The 23,064-nt window shown below is 44.9% G+C and overlaps 2 protein-coding genes across 3 annotated transcripts in view; one reads left to right on the top strand and one right to left on the bottom strand.

Annotated features, from left to right (window-relative positions):
- Positions 1-23,064, bottom strand: part of LOC115236525 — a 146,100-nt gene that overhangs the window by 4,133 nt on the left and 118,903 nt on the right. The window contains exons 1-4 of one of the 2 annotated variants that reach the window (XM_029809035.1): positions 3,933-4,439; positions 1,068-3,137; positions 589-790; positions 16-104 (exon numbers count right to left, since the gene is read on the bottom strand). In XM_029809035.1, coding sequence (XP_029664895.1) covers positions 16-104; positions 589-790; positions 1,068-3,137; positions 3,933-3,944 — 2,373 coding nt within the window. In that variant the 5' untranslated portion in view covers positions 3,945-4,439. Of the gene's footprint in view, positions 1-15; positions 105-588; positions 791-1,067; positions 3,138-3,932; positions 4,440-23,064 lie in introns of those variants that run through there. The other variant, XM_029809034.1, reaches the window with a different exon arrangement.
- LOC115236526 (atrophin-1-like) overlaps positions 16,085-23,064 on the top strand; it is a 118,979-nt gene continuing 111,999 nt past the window's right edge. Inside the window, 1 exon segment of the mRNA XM_029809036.1 lies at positions 16,085-18,231. Within this exon segment, the coding sequence (XP_029664896.1) occupies positions 18,020-18,231 (212 nt within the window). The 5' untranslated portion in view covers positions 16,085-18,019.

A 23,064-nucleotide genomic window follows, 5' to 3' on the forward strand; every position in this document is an offset into this window, starting at 1 on the left:
ATTCCGCTAATTTACCAATGATATTTGCGATTCTCCGATCCAATAGACCCACAATTTGCCGGAAATAGGAGCCATCCCTGCATTCTCGGCATCGATGATCAGAGCTATAACATCATGTTACGATTTTAAAAATATTTCTTTGAAAGCGAAAAGAATATCTGAAATATTAAACATTATTTGATATCTAAAAAATAACGAAAACAATATTCTTACTTAGCCACCCGTTGTATTAAAAGTTCGCTTTTTTAGATGATCTATAATTTGTGATAAAAAAAAGACAGAATTTTTATAATTTTATGTGCCACACATACTTTAATGTATGTGTATATTGTGATATGTATTTTATATATGTATGTATTTTACTTCTTTAAATGATCTTTTTGTATTATATGACACGTAAAATTATAAATAGAATTTTGTCGCTAATTATAAATCGTCTGAAAAAAAGAGTGGTTTTAATATAAAGATATCTCCAATGAGATAATGCCATCGTTAATTTCCAGCATCACATAAAGAGCTATGACAATGTACAAGTTCTATTATATACCCACATAATATTGCTGTAATCATTATCCTCGATATACTTACCTGGCCACCATCCTGAGCAGTATCCCCATACTAGTTTGCCCGCGTGATTCTCCTTAGTAGTCTTTACCAAAGCTCTCGTTATTCTTCGCGGAACGTATTCCTTTTTATCACTATCATATTCCAAATCGGTTCTCTTATCATCCGGATCTCGTCGCATTAAAAGTACCGTGCTATCGACTTTCTTGTTTCTCGTAACTCGAACCTATCGCGTTATTTATATATTTCCACTTGCACAGTGATCGTATTCATTTTTATATTTGCCATGTTAATCTATAGTGACTTATAAAATTAATCGAGTATTATTTTAAAAATTTCAAAGTATTGTTTAAAAAAATATATGTAGATATATATATATATAATCTTTTTATATATTTATTCTTTGCTCTCTCTTCTCGTATTAAAAAGAGTTTTATAGAATTTTGAAAATGTGATCAACTTTCGCAAGTAACTATATAATAAAATAATCAAATAATGCTCACCTTGTCGTTTCCATTCTTGTAAAATCTACGATTCACTGAAGACAGTCTCCAAATATTCCTGCCCTTTTTCTTGTACGTGATTATACTCTTCGTTTTGTCATGTTGGTTTACAAATTTCGCGTCCTCCTCATCTGAACATGAATCGTGAAGAGAAGTATCCCTACTAATCGCCGCATAAACATCCGATGTTTCGCGATACTTGTAACACATGCTTTCCAATGTCTCGTGCTCGTCATCATAATATTTTTCACCCTTCGCCGAATCATCGCTAACAATCTTCCGTGCCAGTAGTAGCGCGCTATCAAATTCGTTATCGCATTCTTCAACGAAGGATACCGATCGGCGCCAAGATGAGTGTATCATATCCACGCCGCTGTCGTTGTCTTCCGATCTCCAGCTCTCATCCATGTTTATTTTCAAAGAGGACGATGCTACCGGAGAATCGTAATTGACACATTCATGGAAGACACTCTGATAAGCCGTTTCCGTTCTGTCGACAAATTGGCAATCGATGGTATATTTGTTTAATCGTCTTTTACGACGCCTTCGTTTCACATTAATGTTAATAAATGATTCCGCCGGATCGAATGATTGTTTCGACTCCTGGGACGATATTTCACCATTGTTAAGCTCGTCGTTGTCCTCCAATCCAATCCAATCGTATTCCATGGAAACATCCCGATTAAGATCCTTATCACCCGGCTTTTCGCCGGGGCTATCAGCGGAAATCGTGAAATCCTGAATATTTTCGATGTCCTTCGCAATTTCCGCGCTACGTATATGCGCCTGAATATCTCGCATAATCGCGGTGGCTGTGCTCTTTAAATTCCTCTTACACGCGCAAGCAGCATTCGTAAAATTGTAAGAATGTCGCCGCGCATTACAATTGCAACGTCCCTGTACAATTTTTGCGGTATCACGCGTGTCAACAACGAAGCCGCCTCTCGCGTCTGATTTGCATTCCGAAGAGTTTTCCTCCAAATCGCGGGAAATTCGCGACAACTTGTAATCATTATTCGTTACGGAATTTCCAGATTCTTTTCTCTGTCGCATCGACTTCTTTCTTCTTTTCTTTGGAGTCTCCAAATGGTTGTCGCTGCTTCTTAAATGACGACCCTTTTTTCTCGACGATCTCCTTCCGGTACTACCTAAAGTTTTTCCGTTCCTAACGGACGTACGCGTATTAATTTCTCGCGGAACGTGTTCAGTAAATTTCGCAAACTTCATGCTTCGCGTATTATAAATATTCCAATCCGACGTTGTATCGAGATCATCGTCCTCGGTATTATTCTCCTCTATACGCAGGACGTTTGAAAAGTAATCGGGATATTCCGACAATTCCGTTCGATTCTGCGACTTTTTCTTTTGATAACTCGGCGTGTAGAATCTGGAATATCCGGCACTGGAATAATCAATCTGAACGATCTCGCCCGAGCTCGTCTCCGACATTGCTCGACAAACTCCTTCGTCTTCGTCGGCCGATCCGTAACTTCCGGACAAATGCTCGCGATTCTCGTCCTCATCGCGATCGGACCACCGAGCGTGAAGTTGCGTCAACGAAAACTTGTTCCCCGATAATCCCGTCGGGCCACCATTTGATACCCCGATATTTTCGTGTCGGGATCCTGCGGACGACGACGACGACACGGCTCGCTTGATCGAAAGATTCCTCGTCGCCTCGTTGAAATCCCAACGCGCGCTATCTGCGTTTGGTTTCCTTTGCCGTTTCGTCGACCATCTCCCCCTCTTGCTTCGTTTTCGGATGAACTTCTTCGAAGTGATTCGCGTAATTCGCGCCGGGTCGATGAACGGCCAGGAGCCACCGAAGATACTCACGGATGTACGATCGGATACGACATCCTCGCGATTATTCGTCTCAAAATCGGAGGATCTCCGCGCGTTCTTCGTGGTACGTAGAAAATCCAAGTCCAAGTAACTCGCGATGGTGACATCCTTCAGGGATGATTTCTGGAGGAGACCCAGTTCTATAGCGCAGACCATGGACCAAGCGCTCACTACTTTATGCGACCTCAATGACTTCTTCTTAACGCGATCCGACTCTTGATATTTCTATAATTTAAAAGTAAAAATCGTAACGTCAAAAAAAGATTTATTTTCATATTTATGATAATTTAAATGATAATTTTGAGAGATAATAATATTAAAAATCTTCCAAGCTCTCTTCTCCCTTGATATTAAAAAGACTAAATAATTATAAAATCATAATGTCAAAAAATATCATAAATATTGCAAGTTTATGTTAATGCATCAAAATATTTTAATGCCGTTTTGAATATATATAATTACTTTATTACATATATAATACTTACATATATTTATATACATATATAATATATAATTATATATTTATTATCTCCAAAATATATATATTATTTGTCCGCGATATATCCGTGATTGTATGTAATCGTTGTATATGTCATCTTTAAAATTATTTATTAATAAAAGATTTTATCTTGAAATTAAAAACATCGTATCGTTCGTGGCGTTATTAAAAATGATTGAGTGATTGTCGCGAGAATATGCAGGGCGCGCAGAATTGCATCGAGCGAGGCAACACCGTCCGAAGTGGGAGACGCGCGCGGACTCTCCATAATCCGGGGTGTTTGCTTATTTCGTAATTACGAGAGTAAAGTGTATAAAGAAAATGTATTGGACGCGCGCCGCGCATCCGTGAGCAGATTTCCCACGGGTGAGCGTAACTCGAAACATTGACAGAGCCGTCGCCGTAGCAAGTGGAAAGTTTCACGTCGTGTACATACATACATACATGTAAGCGCGCAAAAATCTTGCCTCAAAGAAAAACAAATTAAAGTCGCGGGGCGGCTTGATTAAAATTAAACCCACCTTCCTCTTCATTCCTCCCCCATTCCCCTCACGCGTCGCGCGCGTTGTCGCCGCGGTAAACACACGGTTTTCATATTACCGCGCCATGTGTCGAAGAGTAGTCTCTCGAAAGAGAGACTAGTACTCTCGGCGACGAGTATGCTCTTGATCGCGACGTAATATCACGCATACGGCAGAGACATACACACGCACAAACACGCATACACGCATTACATTTATATCCTCGCTCGTAGAGCTGCACGCACTTTCGTATACTTGTGGCATGCGTACATTTCTCTCTCTCTCTCTATCTATTTCTCTCTCTCTCTCTCTCTCGTAATACTTGCCGGAAGTCTACGAGGATCTGAATTAAGTATAAAGTCATAAGAAATGTAGATGCGCTACAAAATGAATGTCCGCTGCAAAGCCGGCGCGACGCTTGTCTCATTCGTCGACAGTGCATTTTAGCGCGTTAATCGTCCCGATGCAGCGACGCGAGTAACGCAAAAATGCACGTGCGACTTGAAATCTTTTATCCCTTTAGGTAAAAGATTAAGCGTAACTTAATTATATCTATGAAGCTCGGTCCGTAAAAAAAAAAAAAGAAAAAAAATCAGTAGCGTATGTTTTGGCAATTATGCGCTTTTCTGGATTTTTTTTTTTTTTTTTAAGAAGAGAGAAAAATCGACTTTATATATTTTTCAAAGAGCCCGACGTAAATATTTGATCCGTTAAAAGTGGGAAGTTATACATATACGATGTATACGCAATTCTCTACGTCTATATCATCGCGAAGTCGAGATAAAAAGACTCTTACATCGGTCGAGACAAGAGAAGAAACCAAACAATTTGCGTAAGGCATACATATAAATGTTTCAATATCCACGACGATATAGCGTTCCCCTTGAAACCGCCTTTTACTCCACCCTACTATTCTACGGTAATTGCAGCATGTCCGCGCTCTCCAACATCTTATTTCAAATAAAAATCGATGGAATAAAATATAAGCGAGCCTGGGAAAATCGTTCCCAGCTCGCAGTTGTTGCTGAATCACACGATAATTATCGCTAATAAAATGCAAAAAATTTCGCCTATTACGCCATGAACGAAAATTCGCGTCGACGATCGCGGAATATTTTCGGCGACGCGATGAGAAATCCTCGACGAGGATATGCCCGAACAACAAGCGAGTCGCAAACTGCGACTCGCATCCGAATCACTCTTTAAATAGCGATCGGTCTCGGCTTCGGGAAGAGGCGCATAAAAGAAAGAGGAACGAGAGAGGACACGTGCTACACGTGACGCCTTTAAAATGTGCTTCTAGATACCAGGTTCGTATTGCGACACACGGTCGACCTGTTGAATGAGGAGCTCGTTATTAGCGGTTTTACGCAAACAAAATTAGTAAGCTGTTTGTCATTCGATTGTACGTTATTTAACAGTCGCGTTAATTTCCGAACGATGCGTCAGATAACACAAATTGGGCGATCTAGCCTTTAACCGGTTTAGTGGATCACAAAATATTATAGAAATATGTATGCTGGAGATTTCGTATTTGCGCATCTGTTTTCATATTCATATGTTTCCTATATTTGTGGTCCGGTATTTGCATCTCATATTCGCAATCGTATTAAAAATTATTTGCTCTTTTAATGTATATAACTGTTATTTCACTATTTTTCTACTATTTGATATGTTATAGAAAACAGACTATTCAGTTTTTTAAATTTCTTTAGCCAAAGAGGATAGCATTATCCCCTTTTGCTAAAGCGTCTATTCTTTTATAGTAATTAAATATTTACGAATATAAGTCTTATACCCCAATGTGAATAATTTTTATCTTCTTTCAATATGAGTAATTCCATAATACGTTCACCGATATCTACAACCGTTCTTCTGTTAATTGTCGAACTACGTTCGTAATTGCAGTATCTCCAAGAAACGGAAAGATTTCAAGGAGCGCCAAATTGATCTAATCGGCTTTCGGATTCCCAGAAATTCTTGGCTACGGAGACAGTCGCGGAGGCGATTAATGAATCGAGGTTGGCCGGCGACGCGTACAATCGAGATTCGAGTCGCCTTTTAAATAGCCTCGCGGAGGGTTGGCGCGGGCGTGAAAAATAAAAAAGAGGTCTAACAAAGAGGGCGGACGGGCGATATATATATTATATGTGTGTGTGCACACGCGTACACTATTTAAACGTGGCGCCTCCAAAGGCATTTCTCGAGGTCGTTCCGCTTCGTCGGGGTCGACCTGATGAATGGAAACGTCGGTATTATTGTGTTTACACGTGGGACACACGGGTGCCTCTCTCGCCACACTTGGCGTGGAAACATTCCATTCATAAAGCGTTCCGCGCGTTCCTCTCACCGCCACACATACGCGCGCGCGTACACACGCACACACATAATCGGAGAAGGGTGCACGACCCCTCTGCCTACCGCGCGGGGGTTGACACCAGTGACGTATTCTGAATTTCGTTGCCGCGGCGAGGGGTTGCCTCGGCCCGCGCCGAGATAACGTCGCGCGGAAGAGATTCTCTCTCACAACTCGGTAATAATACCCACCCTCGAAAATAATTCCTCGCTCCATTACGCGAGAAAACGGAGATTCCCGCGCGCCGAGATTCGTCTCCTCCTCCCACGCTCGCGTCTAATGACGGGGGAAGTTTGATGATCGCGAATTTTCGCCTACTGTCGAGCGATCCAAGTTTCTCATGTCCTGGGGTTTTCTCTTAACTATTTAATCCGTTTTTAAATATTGAATCTGCTTGCGCGGTGATTTTTGCGTGTGTACGAAAAAAAATGGCATAAGGGCAAAGAACATTTCTTCTCCATTTATACTTCGGCATTTCTAGTCATACATTCGATTATACTTTTTATCCCTTCCATTCATTTTTTGTGAGACATATAATAAATGTCATTATTCATGATATTTTTGACTACTCATTTTTTCATTCTTTAAATATATTTACGATTGTGTAAAATGTATATTTCTAAATATTTTATTGCGCATAAAAATGATTTTATAGAATTATTGCTTAATCGGGAATAGGAGAATATATACGAAATGCGAGATGGAAGGGTGTGAAATTCTGACGGGGATGGGGAAGGCAGGCGCGACACCCTTCCACGTTACTCGTAACACATCGCGATAATTTATAACGACAGGTGTTCCCGGTTTGCCTTCCCCGCCTGCCCCCTCGCCAACATCTACCGGGAAAGGGCGTCAACCATAACGCCGCCAGCTCTCGCTGCCGGTGGCAGCAAAAGAATGCTCTTTTTCGCCGCGTGCCTCTCAAGGTCTTTAAACTGAATGGTCACGCGCGATCCCATCGCTTTTTCGCTTTTTTCCCCGCACCGTGTCGACGTGCATCGACGCGCGATGTCAAAGGCGATCACGATGCAACACGGATTCCATCCAATCGGTCGTCGTGAGACTCAACCAGGATTGTTCCGTGAATTTTCATATATATTTGAATATTCACAAAGTATATAATGTCTGAAATATATTCATCGAACATATATATATAATCGCAATATTTATATAGAATGTAATTTGAATAAAATTTACAATATACATTTTAAATTTTAATATGGAGAAGTATCGTAGATTTTCTTTCAATGTTTTAAATATTAATGAAATGCAATTCGAGTGTTTAAGCAATTTGGCGTTTCAAATATTCATTAAGTAGAATCCGAAGATTTCAACAAAGAAGTCTATAACATATTTACATTTAATATATTTCTTATAAAATTTGATTATTCGAGAGAGCCCAGTGTGTTTAATCTTATAATAGAAATGTAATTTCAATCTTTATTAGAATTTATCAGACGCGGAATTTTTTAGAGATCTGAAAAATAATTTATATAAAATCCTACACATATGCTTCTAACTGAAGGCCATTTAAAGCACATCGCGTATAACGTTCGTAATATCAGCTGAAGATGATTCGCGGTGCAAAGCTACATCTCGCTGTGCCACGATTCTCCCGTGTTTACATCGTGCCAGCTGATATGAATGGACTAGTAGCAGCGGCGACGGCGGCTGCGTACGTATTTGTGCATTCGGTCTCATGACGACTTTCCGTATAAATTGAAACTTCTCGAGGGTGCCTCGCCGTTGAGCGGGGAGAAGGAAGAAACGAGACGGAGATCGCGAACGGAGCGAGGAAGGATGAGAGAACGGATGAGAGAGAAGGTACGAGATATGAGAGATAGAGACCGAGAAGAGGGTGAGGCAGATCAGAGAAGGGTAGAAAGCTGCGAAGCTGGGTCAGTTCCGTTTAGTAGGAGCCAAGCTGCAATTCCGTTTGGATCTGTCGTAGCTTTCGCACATCGGTAGCGAGATCGCTTAAACGAAAGTCTCAGAAAAAAATGCTGATAAAATTGAAACTCCTTCAAATAAGAAATGTTTCGACACAGAAAAAAAAAAAAAATATTGTCGAGAGAATATATATTTTAATAAATTAGATAGAAATCCTATAATTTTCTAAGACGAGACAGATCCTTACGAGGTATTAAAATCGAGTAGCACGAGTATCGCGGAGAGAATGATGTTTTATCATCATAAGTTTAATTATTTCGTGTGACACTTCTTCATTACGGAGCTCTAATAAAAGCGCATATATACCCGCGGTAAAACGCATTTGTTTCAATTAATAATGCATTTCGGCGGCGGCTCTACGTATAAATATTTTTCCCCAGCCAGGCATGTCAAATATATCATTCTAATACTCTTGACACAATTAAGAGAATACGACATTGACATTATCCTGTATGTTAATTTCATCCGATTCGAAAAAAAAAAAATGATGAAAACTTACCAGCACAACAACTTGGAGTATTTGCAGCATTATCTTAGACCGTTCGTTGCATATCCGCGAAAATGCAATATTGCACGTCGTCCGCCTTTGGTTTCGAATTGTTGCGCGACCCACGGGTGATCTATGTGAAGGAACGAATCATAGAAACCCCTCCCCCCCCCGTGTGTACGTGCTTTTTCTCCTCGCAATCGAGGAAAATCCTACCATGACTGGGAGAGAAATGCGGGTGGATGTGGGGGAGGTGTCAGGAACGTAGCGTGGGTGACTGGCAGGCAGTGCACACGAGAGCAATCTGCACTACCACAATCACGTGGAACCGACCGCGCCGTGTCCCGGCTCCCGTTTCCATCCGAGAGAAAACGCACGTTCGCGGTTCGCGCTCTTGGTCAGTGGTGTGCTCGAAAGGGACGGCTCGCATTCCGCCTTTTTTTCTCGCCGCCGAATTAAGGTGGCTGGGTTTTTAATCTGGGAGAGAGCGCGCGCGCGCTAACGTTATCAGGAATGCAAGCGGATCCAGTCGCAAAGAGATGACATAGCTTCGAAATAAAAGTCACTTTTGACTGCAGTAAAAAAAATATCATTGCCCAAATAATCGTGTCCGATTAACACTCGTTAATAAATTAAATGACTTTATCAAATAATGGTTGTTAATGGACGTCGATCGCGAATCAAGTTACGCATTAAGGTGTCAAAGATTTAACAGATGCCTGAATTGTATGAACGCGCGAAGTAAAGCTTCTCACAATGAGAAGTATAACTTCATCTCAGATCAAGTTTAATTCTTTATATCGTTGCGTTATTATTAATTTTTTTGTCTTTATCCTTTTATTTATCACACATTCGGGGATGCGCCAGGAGCGATAAAGACGATAATACACTTGAGATGTCTTTTTAAAGTCAACATCTCAAACCTCCTGCGTCCCATTTCACTCTCCTCGTGCTCGATATACGCGGTGTTCCTAGTCAACCGAACTAAAAAACGCTTCAAGTAGAATGGAGATGTAATTTATTTTCAACGGAAAGATTATCTCGCGAAACTAATCATATACTAGATATGTACTATTATCATATTATTGTGTACTGTAACATGTATTATACCGATAATTAAATGATTAAGTGACGTTGTATTCGAGATAAACGATATACGATTATCAAATCATGATGATATTCTGATTAATTTCAATTAATTTTCAACCTGCTAAATTTTGTCAGTACCTTCTACCAGCTCGCACAGTCCATCGTTAAAAGGAGCTGCGATTGGTCAGGGACATACCCCGTATGTAACAGAATATCCATATATGTGTGCGGGTATATATCATATATACACACGCTATATGTATATATCTGTCATAATACAACGGCCGATTGATCGATGGGATCAACAATTCGATGTTCGATTCGAAAGTTTAGGCACGTATCTTAATTATCGCGACAAATTTTTTTAGCGTTTGACGAGATAATTTTAATATTAAATATTTTATACGATTTGCTAAATATCATTGCGAGATATATATGTATATATACTTATGTATGTGTCTTGGATATATATATATATATATACACACATACACACATATCTACGTGCGCGTACAGTGCACGCATCGTCCTATGTACACGTGCGATTTACCCCAGGAGATTCATACATAGTTTTGTACGTATACATAAGCGAGAGAGAGGCGTTTGTTGAACCGTGCAAATCTTCTGCTCGGTGCACCAACACGAACAAGGTACGTTCGCGCGCGCAGCAGCCCTCTTTCTCTCTTCCTCTCCCTCTCCGTTTCTCTCTCTCTCTCTCTTTCATCCTATGCATGTCGCTGCATACTGCTCTTCGTCTCTTGCCCATTAGGGGAACCTACGTAACCCTCTCGCGTTAGCTCGGCCGAACAGCGTATTTTTCTGTCTTCCTCTCACATGCGCACGTACATGGACAAACACACACTTGTCTCTTTCTCTCTCTCTCTTTCTCGGCCTAACGACGGGACTTATATGCGCCTTAGGTACGCACAGTCGCACATACCCGCAAGTATCCCCATCTCCTTTTCTCTTCACAGCGGGCTGTTCTTCCTCTTTCTCTCTCTCTCTCTATCTCTTTCTCTCCGACCGCCTCATCTATTAAGCGTGTGCGCACACAAACGCATTTTTCTCTCTCTTCGTTCTCGTCGTCTCCGTTTAACCGAAACGCGCTTATAGCATGTTTCACGCTTTCCGTCTCTCTCTCCCTCTCATTTATTCTCCTCACGCTCTTTCTCCCTTCATCTCGCTCGAATACTATCGGGTACGCTCGAATACTATCGGGAGCCTCTCTCACGCACATACATATACTCCTGTACCTCCTAACCGTCCCCACCTAACCCCCCCCCCTCTTGTCCTTATCTCCGTCCTTGGCCGTCGTGCGTGCACGCATATCGTCTATCTCCGTCGATCGCCAGTGTATACTCGTGTGCTCACCCTCTCTTTGTCGTGAGCAAACACGGATACCGCGCGCGCGCGCGAGAAAGAGACGTGGCAAGAGGGGCAGGAAGGGTGATGGGCGAGAGGGTGGCAGAAGGAGAAAGGGAGAGAGAAAGGGGGAGAAAGAGAGAGAAGGAAAAGATGAGGGAGGCGGTGGAGAGAGGGCTCCGACTCGCCTGACGCACCATGGGCTTTTCTTGTATTCTATTGATTTTTCCAAAAGTTCGTGGTGGGAGTCTCTCTGGCAGTCTGTAGTGCGCGAGCTTGACGTCCCAGTGAATGTGTATGTTGAGGCGTGTATGTGTGCGCGAGAGCTTCGACGATATATCTCGCTGTCTTCGTTCCACCGATATAATCTCTCTTTCTCTCGCGCTGGTCTTATCTCCCCCCCCCTCCACCACCCCTCTAGATTTTCTCTTTCTTTCTCTCTCCCCCTCTTTGCGAGAGCGACGATCCTCGTCCGATTCGCGTCGTCCTTCTCGTACACGTTCTGTACACCCGGTAGATCTCTCTCGATCCCTTTCTCTTCTCCCACGCATAAACGTCTCCCTCTTCTCCTCCCTATCCGTTATATTCCTCTCGCTCGCTCGCCCTCCCTCCCTTCATCCTCCCGTTCCCTTCTCTCGCGGCAACCTGGCAGCGCGCACACGCACACGCACACATGGAAGAATCGCTTCGGCAGGAGCGTGTCAAGAGATTTTAGCTTTGACACCTTTGAAAGGGAGAAACGAGCGCGTTTCGCGTGCAGAATCTCACCGCGGCTTCCCGAAGATCGGATTTCGAAAATCTGTCGACGAAATTTAGCGCAAAATGACCGGCGGAATTCGGCACGCGAATTCTCGTGTCGCTCGTTGCAAAATAATCGAACAGTCATACATCTAACAAAGATAACAGAACGATGACTAATATCTTCGTTCGAAGCACGCTACATGATACGCGATATTTCAAGTATTATATGTATCTATCTATTCTGAGAAAGACAATTGCGTCAGATAAAAAGATATATAAAAATCACGAACATGCGATTTGTAATATATTGTAAATGTGGTACAAAAAAAAAAGTAAGATGCGAAGGAAAAAACGTAGCGGATGTATTATTTCGGCAAAAAAGAGTAGAATCCTCGTAAAAATTCAACAAACCTCGCAGAAAAACACGATGTTCATTCTGTTTAACTAAACTTTTTACACTCGCCGTGCTTGAAACGAAACAGGTATATGCACGCGTCAAGTCGCGGGGAGGGGAGAGAGCGAAAACAAGCGTGAAAAACTCCACAGCAGCCGCAAGGAACGGACTCCGCGCAACGTTTTTGTTTACGACGGAAAAGAGAGAGCGGGGCGAAACGCGGACCATCACGTTCCGCAAGACGCCGTTTATCAAAAATATCGCGAGGCGTTATGTAAAAAAGCCGCTTCCTCTCGGACGCGACGTAAAAAAGAGCGCTCCGAGAAACGCGCGTGCGTCTCGTCGCATCTCTCTGTCCGCCCCTGGTTTTCCACCCACCCGTCCACCGGCAGGGTCACCGCATGCACCCACACCCTGTCGTACACGTACACGCGCGCGCAACCGACATACATACATACATACATACATACATATACACACACACACGCGCGCGCGCGCAAACAGCGCGTTCTCTCGGTTCCTCTCTCTCTGTCTCTCTTTCTCTCCCGCAACACATCCTCGTGGTCGCGCAGATTGCACACATCGCGCACATGCATACGTACACACAGGCACACATATTTTTACACTGTGACGTACGTATGTACGCAGGTATACATGCTCACGCACACGCACGCGCAAATGGCGAACGGCACACTATGGCGGGCGACGGTCGTGCATCCAAGCAAAGCGGAATATAGGCGGACCGGTGTCGGCCAGGGCGAAGAGTGGCGGACACGACGACGATGACTGTGCGATCGATAATTCGAATCGATTAATAATAAGACCGAGCGCGGAGGAAGAGGAGGAGGAAGGGGAGAAGGCGCGGGAAAAGCGCGCGCGAGATCGATCGCGTGACCGCGAGAGCTGGACCGCCCGATATTTTCGTGGCCTTTCCTCTTCCTTTTTCTTTTCTTTTTTTTTCCCCTTCCCCGCTCGCCGACCGCGCGCGCGTACGTACACCGGGTTTATTTTGGGTTACACGAGGTACCCGTCGTGTTGCCGCGAAACGGAATCGGAAATCAACTTTGAGGGAATAATAATTTACACAGCTCGTTTTCTCGCGAGCGGAATCGATCGACGCAATCGACGACGACGACGACGATGACGATGAACCGCGTCACGATATACCCCGACCACGATTAATACCGCGCTCGTTAATTGTTTATCGGCACATCGCCGGGATTATATACATCGCGAAGGATAATGAAAGCGTAGAGAAAATATAGGTTTCATTTATATATACATAAGAGAATATATTCGGTAACCTACTGATAACGCTGGATCTGCTCGTTTTAGTCGCACATGTTGTATTTGGTTTTTCCTTCCACCTTCCAAGCTTCAACATACGCTTATCTCGCCTCAATTCTCAATTAATTAATTTGAACCAACAGAGAATTCAAACTTGAGCTCTTTTTGCGAAACTCTTTTTGTTATTCGATAATTGTTTGAAATGAGATTGCTTGTCACGTGATTATTATTTTCCAACTCTGTCAAAATCTTTGCGTATACGAAGAAAAAAAAAATCTGTGCTTAAAATCAAATCCAGAAAGTTTGAGAAAGAGTAGCTGAAATAGGCAAACCTATATACTAGACTGTATATCGCTGTTCCATCTTGAAATAAATTTCAGTAAGCTCCGCACGTTGTCGTAAATTGCTTTCATAAATCGACTCTCGAGAAACCGTCGACTTCCGAATATTTCTGCTAAATGTTGACAACCGAAATACAGCATCATTGATATAATTTGGCGGCTCGAAGCCTTGGAATACGTTGACCTCGCAAAGTATTTTCAGTAAACGGAGTTAAGAATGCATCATCCGAATCCAAACTCGTCGTCAACTATCTGCAATATTTACAGCCTTCTTTATATAAGTATAAGAGAGCCTCCCCACGCCGTCCGATGTACATACATACTTGTCGTAAACTTTCCGCCGCGGTAAATGTCCGTAACTTTACACACGTAGTTGAGCCGAGCTGAATCGAGCGAGCCAAGTGTGCCTAACTAAGAATCGTTCCATTATACATCACAGACAGTAGTAATGTATTTCGGAAGGCATGAAAAGCCGTATTTACGGCCACGCTGCTGTCAGCACCGTCAGTGGATTACGGAACACGGTGTAAGACGTATCGACGACGACGACGACGACGACGAAGACGACGACGACGACGACGACGACGGGGATCTAAAAAAAGATCACCTACGTAAATATGTGAGCGCCAGAGTCCGTCCCCTTGTCACATCTTCAAGAATTTGCCGTTGCGACATCCTCTCGCAAATACAATCCCGCCGCTCGCGCGCTCATTTGCATAATGTCCTCGGTCCATAGGTGGAAAGGACGTACGACCCGCGCTGTAAATTCGGCCAGTCTTCGTGGCTGCTGCGCGTACAGAGTGACCGTTACACGTCTCTCTCTCCCCCTCTCTGTCTCTCTCTCTCTCTCTGTCTCTCTCGCGATGGTGCCTTATCGCCGATGCGGCCGATGTAGCCGCAGGTCGGTCGGCCGAGTAACGATCGCGCTACGATCGATCTATTTACGACGATCTCAATCGATCGTCGTGGCGCGTGCCCCGATTTACTATTGATTGCCGGCGATCGATTAGCCCTGTCGAGCTTCGACGGCTATCCTTGGTCGCGTACGCGGGACGAGGACAGCCGTAAAAGAAGGCAAAAATGGAGGATGGAAGGAACGAGATGCACAGGCGGCAAAAGAAGAAGAAAGACGAGGAGATGGAGGAGCAAGAGGACGGCGGGTGTGGGGAGGAGGGCGAGGGTGATGGACGGAGAGAAAGAGACGGAGGGATGAAGGTGCGGAATGAGTGGGACCAAGAACGAGTCACAGAGAGAGAAAGAGAGAGAGGGAGAGAAAATGTACATGCGTGGGAGAGAGAAAAAGAGGAAGAAACAGAGAGAAGTATGTTCATCGAGAGAGAGAGAGAGAGAGAGAGAGAGAGAGAGAGAGAGCGAGACGGAAAAGAGAAGGGAAGGAGCGCGAGGGTTTCACGGTAGAGCGAAGTAGTCGGACGTGTGTAAAAGAGAGAGTAGGAGAGAGAAGAGAAGGAGGGGAGGTGGGAAGGAAGCCAAAGAGAAAAGGAGAGAGAGAGAGAGAGAAAGAGAGACGGAGAGATGGGAGTGGGTGCGAGCGCGAAGTAGCGAAGGACAGACTGCGCCGGACCAGCCGCCGTCGCCGCTTCCACCGCTTCCACCGCTGCTGCCGTTGCCGTCGCCGTGAGGCTTCGAACCCGAACGTGATCGAGCATCGTCGAGCAACGGCGGAAACGTACGAGCGGTGCGGTTCGAGCGGCCGAGCGAGCGATACGGCCGAGCAGTGCGGTGCCGACTCTTGCTGCCGCGGTTGCAGATTCCGCGGTGTGTGTGTGCGCGCGTGTTTACATGTTCATCGAGAGAGAGAGAGAGAGAGAGAGAGAGAGAGAGCGAGACGGAAAAGAGAAGGGAAGGAGCGCGAGGGTTTCACGGTAGAGCGAAGTAGTCGGACGTGTGTAAAAGAGAGAGTAGGAGAGAGAAGAGAAGGAGGGGAGGTGGGAAGGAAGCCAAAGAGAAAAGGAGAGAGAGAGAGAGAGAAAGAGAGACGGAGAGATGGGAGTGGGTGCGAGCGCGAAGTAGCGAAGGACAGACTGCGCCGGACCAGCCGCCGTCGCCGCTTCCACCGCTTCCACCGCTGCTGCCGTTGCCGTCGCCGTGAGGCTTCGAACCCGAACGTGATCGAGCATCGTCGAGCAACGGCGGAAACGTACGAGCGGTGCGGTTCGAGCGGCCGAGCGAGCGATACGGCCGAGCAGTGCGGTGCCGACTCTTGCTGCCGCGGTTGCAGATTCCGCGGTGTGTGTGTGCGCGCGTGTTTACACGACGAGAGAGAGATAGATAGATATATATATATATATATATATATATAGAGAGAGAGAGAGAGAGGAGAGAGGGAGAGCTTGCGCCGCGGAGGCCAGGAGGGCAGAAGAGAAAGAAAAAGAGGAACTCGCGAGGGCAGAGAGAAAGAGAAACGCGAAAAAAAAATCGAGGAGAAGGCCAACTCCTGCGAGGCACGGTGCGTGAACGTGCAACGTTCCTCCTCTATCGAGCACGTCCCTCTCGAGGAGGATCGCGCAACACCGTGAGTACGTACGTACGCCTCGCTCGTGACGTATCACGAGGCACCGCGAGACGTACCGAGTTGACGAAGCCTGGTAACCGAGGGGCCGACGGTGAAGACGCGCGCGTCGCACGAAGCGGCCGGCACGTACACGCCGCGCCGAACGATAAGCGCGCCAGCCACTATCGCGCGGCTGCCCTTAACGGGGCGTGGGTGCACCACCACACCGCATCGGGCACCGACGACGGTGGTGCGGCGAGACGGCGGATGGTGCGCGTAATTCAAAAGGTGCGCGCGGCGGTCGTGGTGAGAACATGACAGACGACGCGGAGTGTGCGATTTCGAGGCGGCACCGCGTCACGGCCAAAGGGACGATAATATAAACGCGGCCAGACGAAACGAGAGAGAGAGAGAGAGAGAGAGAGAGAGACGAGGAGAGAAACTCCTCCTTCGAAAAAGAAAGTTCCCAAACGGAGTACATATATCCGCGCGGCCAGTGATCCCGTGTGTGGCTCGCGTGTTGCGCGCGCGAGTACGCGTCCAGCGGTGAGTGTGTGTGAGTGCAAGAGGGCCAGGCCGCGCGCGCGAGTGGACTCCGGGTAAAGAGAGAGAGAGAGAGAGAGAGAGAAGAACCAGAGAGAGACTTTCGCGGCTTCCGGCCTGTCGGCGCGGAAGCGATCCGGCTAGCAATTTCACGAGGAGAGGATGCTGGTAACGACGTCGCCGACGGTCGTTACAAAGAGGATAACAATGACGACCTCGCGGGGTCTCGACTGAGTCGCGCCGAGAGCCGCGTCGCGACCGACGTCGTCGCGACGGTGGCATCGTTAAACGTTAGGTGTCAACGTTGATCGGGTGCGAAGCGAGAAACGCGAGAAGCCACGCTCGGCGCGATTGCCGACGGTGCGTTTCACGTCACCGTCGAGGAGTCGCGAGAGAAAGTCCGTCGGGCTCGAGCGGAGGCCTCAGTCGCCGCGGAGTCACAGTCCTGTCACGGTACTCTCCGTTGACGAAACACCATGAGCGAGAGCGTGTCCGAGCAACCGATGACTGTACTCCGATTATTCCGTCGCTAAAGACTGGATATCGCATCCTGTGACTATATTTCGCGATTCTAGCAATTGTCCGCGAAAGACACGGCGAAGGATATTAATTGCCGGAGAGTTGTGGTAATCGAAAGAATCGCCGCGAGGAGGAGATCCTCGACCATTATTTCGCAATCATCGTAATCGACGTGTTCGGGCGAGGACTTTACTCGGAACCATCCGCAATTCTAATAATCGCCTTCTCCAAGACCGGGTATCGATCCCGGGCCGGGTAACGTGGAGCGCGCGGTGACGCTCACAAAGAGCTTTTGTCGTCTCGGAGAATCGCGTACCCACGTTACGTAAAAGGATTACTCACAACCCGTCCCTACTCGTGCGGAGAGCGGACCTCGAAAAGGTGCGTCTCTCGGCGATTCGTCGAGATCCAAACGTTGGGAAACGACGTCGAGCGACGTCGCGACTACGCCGGCCGACGGCGGGGCCGCTTCCCCTAGATACCCATCGACCAACAACACAACCGGGATGCAGGTGGCAACGCTGTTCAGGGAGAGCGCTACCCTGCTGGGCGCCTCCAGCCTGGACCCCCCGCAGACTCACCATCATCAGGGTATGCACCAACCGCAGCAGCAGCAACAGCAGCAGCAACACCAGCAGATGCAGCAGCAGCAGCAGCAGCAGCAACACGCCACCGAAATGCACCTCGTCGGCCACCACATGCAGCACCACTACAAGATGTAAGTATCCTCCTCTCTGCCGTTCTTTTCGAGCACTGATCGACGTGGCCGGCGACTCGCGCTCGACGCTTCGAAAGTGTTCGACCTTCGAAGCCGAGAGAGCCGCTTTGGCGGTTACGAGCGGCCAGTCAAGGTACACTGCGGCCAAGTTGCCGACTTTACGAACGCGAGACCATAGTTTTCAAGATTTCTGGGCTTTTAACAGCGAGAAACTATACGATCTAAAATATATTTCGACGCTTAAAAAAATTACTTTAGTTTCTCTCTCAGTGTGTCGTTTGCGTTCTTTGGAGATTTACAAAGGCTTCCGGAGAAAAATACAAGACGTTAATATACTTACATCGAGAAAGATTAATAATATCTTAACGCTTGATATATAAATGTTTATTAATTTTCGCGTTAGTCGATAATATGTAAGTCGATTAAAGAAGCGATTAATGATTAGAAAAAAAATTCAAAGCTGAGAGCTTATACGAGAGTCGTTTACCTTGAATATAAATAACAGAATTTAAGAAGCGGAAGATCGTAGTTGCCTGAAATGTTGAAGAGATATCTTCAATATTTCGCTTTTGTTAGAGGATCGAATAATAATGCAGGCAATTTCGCAACCGGTTGCTTCAATTGTTGCAGAAACCAGGCGGTTTTTGCGGTCAAAATACACAGCGTATAACCCATTTCGCTTTTTCTACCGGGTAGATGCTGTCTAAACACGCCTGGCTTTTGCATCGATACACCGGCCACTAAATGGCAAACTATATTCGTACACCAAACTAAACGGCAAACGTTATATTTGCCGAACTCTAAAACCCGTAACACCTATCTCCGAGAAGCGACCTTGACGGCTTCTTACACGCGAATCTTCGCGTTAACTTCGACTGACGGTATAATTTAGCAGGTGCATCTGCACATTTCGCATTGCATTCCTACGTAAGATTCTCGTCGCGAAACGACGTTATCTCGCGCACGGATGTCGCTTCTTATCGAGTACAGCGATGAAGTTCTCAAACTATACACTTCCTAGACTCCTATTTAATTAAGCAATAATCTTCATTGAATAGTACAAGGAACGCACACGCGTTTGAATTGCAGATGGAAAAAATCGACGAAGAAAAACTTTGCGATGGACTCTCGGATTCTTTCTTATTCCTCTTTGATTCCCGGCCCGAATGAGTCTCGTCGCGCCGTTAAAAATATTTATTTGCGTTCGTTGTTGTATCGACATTAACCTTTTAAACGACGCGGTGTCGGGTGGCTCTGCCGCCGGTATCGCCGCCATTCATATTTGTTTTTATCCGCGCGCGCGCGCGCGCGCACGGAAATATCATCTAATGGAAACGGCTGGACGCAATACGATTTTATGAGCCACATGTTCCCGCAATATACGCGGACAATGCGATACAATACGGCGACTTGGATCAGCAGGTGAATGCTGGGCGCGACAAGAGAATCTTTTTCTCTTTCGCCGACAAGAGCGAAAAATTGTTCTTGCCCGCTTTTTCAATATCTCTTGTTTTATGAATGGGATAAGAGGAAAAAGGGAGGAAAGCATGCGGCGGATTTACACGATGTGCCACGGCAGAAAACTGCCAGACTTTATAAATGGTGGCCTCAAGTGGCGTTAAGTGGAAGAAGTCGCGCCAACGGTTACGGTAAGAGAGAGAGAGAGAGAGAGAGAGAGAGAGAGGCAGAGAGAAAATCGCGAGGATCGAATGTCATCTCGCGCCGGTTACCGTTGCTCTCCGCCAATTTCGTCGCGCCAAACACGGGACATTGAATTTTAAATAATCTCACGTACGTCGCAAAAGAGATATCTGGCGAGAGTACATTAAGATAAGAATTCCTAATCAACAAACTCATACATATCGCTCCAAACTACCGGATTGACGTCTTACTCGAATGAGATACTCGTCAGAATTTACGGATATTTTTCTGGAATGTACCAGCCATTTACTTGGAAATGTTCAAAAGTTTCATTCGAGAATATCCCGATCCTCGCGTATTATATAAATTCAATAAGTTACAAAATCAAATTTATATATATTTGTAGAATAAACGGCTCAAGATTCCGAGAGAGACCGATCTATGACTGTACGGAACATTTCTTTTTGAAAGCATCGCCGAGCGGACTGATAAGCATGCAAAGTCAGCGGTATCGCGAGCAAGGGTCATTTCTTTTCCGAGACGTCGATGAGTCAGTCGCGAAGACAGAAATAACGCTCAGCGCGTGGTAACGCGGATAAAAAAGCAGGAGAGCGCACGATAACAGGCGCGAACGCAGAGAACGTACGTTCGTTTTACTCCAATTTTAAAATACGGGGGGACGATCTATCATCCTTGAAAATTGGAGTAAAAGCTCCGCTCTCCCCTTCTTCTCCCTCTCTCTCTTTTTTTTTTTAGTCCGTCAGTATTTACAGCGTTTCTGTCGGTATATGATACATTAAAACAAGCCATCGAACGCATGATAAATCGGACATTTTACATTGCCGTTCCTAGTGTCACCGATGTCTCTACAGAGAAAAAAAAAAGGAGACAAATTTTGATAACACGTAGCGCGACAGCGAGTGCGTTGTGAGGGTCCTTGAATCGATGAGAAATTGTGATCAAATGATTAAAGTCGCTACTATTTACTGACTATTTACTGACGCTAATTACTGACACAATTGTTGCATCTAACACGAGGAATTATAAATAAATTTGTTTTCAAACAGTATACTTGAGCCTTCTATGTTTTAATCCTTCCTCAGACGACAGTTTTTAGTCGGTTGCAAATTATTACCCCTCTTCTAACTTTTGAATAGACACACAAATAAATGAGTACCCTTCTGCTCTCTTTTTCTCTCTCTCTCTCTCTCTCTTTCAGTAAAGGATGCTCGCTCGGAAATATTACCATCGATTACGTCACACGTCTTTTATAACATCACATCTCATTAAAATTTTGATTAAATCTCTCGATCTAATCGCCATATAATTTATTTTCAAAAGTATTCAAAAGCAAGGTAGATGAAAATACAGAGATTTTCCCCTCCTTTCTCTCTCTCTCTCTCTTTCTCTCTTCATCTCTCTTTCGTCGCGACGTAATCGTCCGGGCGGATTAAATCGCCGAGATATCGTCGATGTATCGATAAACCCGTGGCAGAGGGACATTTGTTTCGCGAGGTCGCAGAAAACTCGAGAATATAAAGTTTTGCGAATCTTTCGCGAAAATCAAATTACGGTTCATCCCTTGTCGCGAGTACGGTATATTTAATTCTCAATTCTCGTGGAATTAAATTTTGAAAGCAAGTTTCGAGATTATAACTGCAACAACCGACGATGACTTCCGACACACAAACCGTTTTGTAAGGTTTCGCGTGGGCTGATTGATACGCCAATTCGTCGGATATTCGCCTCCGCGGTTTTTCAATTATCGCGAACAGTATCGCGCGTGGCATAAAGACGTATAACTCGATTAACGATATTATGACGTCTCGATGAAATGGCTTAATACAATTTCCATGTAGAACGCGGAGCATGTCTGACAGTACGATAATTAAAGTGCGCGTTGCTTTATCGTTATCAGGGAAACGTTCCCTTGACTCTGGCCGGCTACTGAAAATTAGTCTCCGACTAAACTCGATTACCGCGCGATCGGAAATATCGATAGATTTGTTAAACGCTCGCCGCGCGATAAAATGCATAATTCGATCAGCGTGCACGTGCGCGAAATATATTTAGCAATCATAAGCAAAAAGCGACTTTTAATTATTTAATAATAGAAAATACGTCATCTTAAAATGAGAAATAAAATATGAAAATAAAAAAACAATTCGAGCACATCGCTCAAATCTGTTTCTTTCCGAACGAGCCAATGCTTCTTACAATTAGTTACGTAACGAAACAAAAGTCTAATATGCGATGCGAATAAGAATTAATAAAGAAGAACCCGTGATGCACTCTACATCGAGAAGTTTTAATTACATCAATTTGGATGACTATAAAACGGATTGTTCGCATTCACATCTTTTTCGATCCTTTCGTCGCCGAAATTAGATTCGTGGCATGCTGTGATTAGTATTTAATTGCAAAGTTCTGGCGAGAGCGATGCTTGCAAATTTTATCACGTTTCGCCGAGGAACGCGAATACATTTGCATTCGTCGCGACCGTCGTCGGGACCGTTCGCACTCGCAATCCTTAAATTGCGAAATGTAATCAATGGGTAGAATCCATAGACCTACGTTTCGTGAAGGCACATTCAATAAACAAATACTTCCATCAGATGGTACACGCTTCACATATAAATGTCAAGAATAACGAAAAAACAGTTTCATATATGTAAGCGTTAATCCTCATGCACTCAAACTTAATTTCTCAATCAGATTAATACCAGTTTAACCGCGATTCGTACGATAGAAATATGATCTTGCACTCGCCGCAGAGAAGAGGGAATATGTATTTTCGAATATTGTGTAATTTAATCGTCCTTGCCGCGTCATTAAATTATGTTAATGATCTCGATGAAAATAGTCAAGCGACCATCACGAGTCATCGATAAATGGTCCACATTAAATGTAATTCATTAGCCGCTTCATCCTTCATCCTTTGATGCTTTCTCGACTATTTGTTAAAGTGCGTGCTTGCGTGTATCATTTCATAGGCAATATAATTTTATGATGCAACCGCTTTAAGATTTAAGAAGGTTATCGTCGCGAGAGCGCTCCATTTTTGCGGTGGAATTGACGTAAATGACATGCCACGCGAATCGTTATACGAGGCGATAGCGCGAGAGGAGCAACAAGATGCGCGCGTTCTCTCTTTATCGAAATGTCGATGGCAAACTTGTCTATAAAAGTTCC

The sequence above is a fragment of the Formica exsecta genome, unplaced genomic scaffold, assembly GCF_003651465.1.
Source record: "Formica exsecta isolate Colony F162 unplaced genomic scaffold, ASM365146v1 scaffold258, whole genome shotgun sequence".
Lineage (NCBI taxonomy): Eukaryota > Metazoa > Arthropoda > Insecta > Hymenoptera > Formicidae > Formica > Formica exsecta.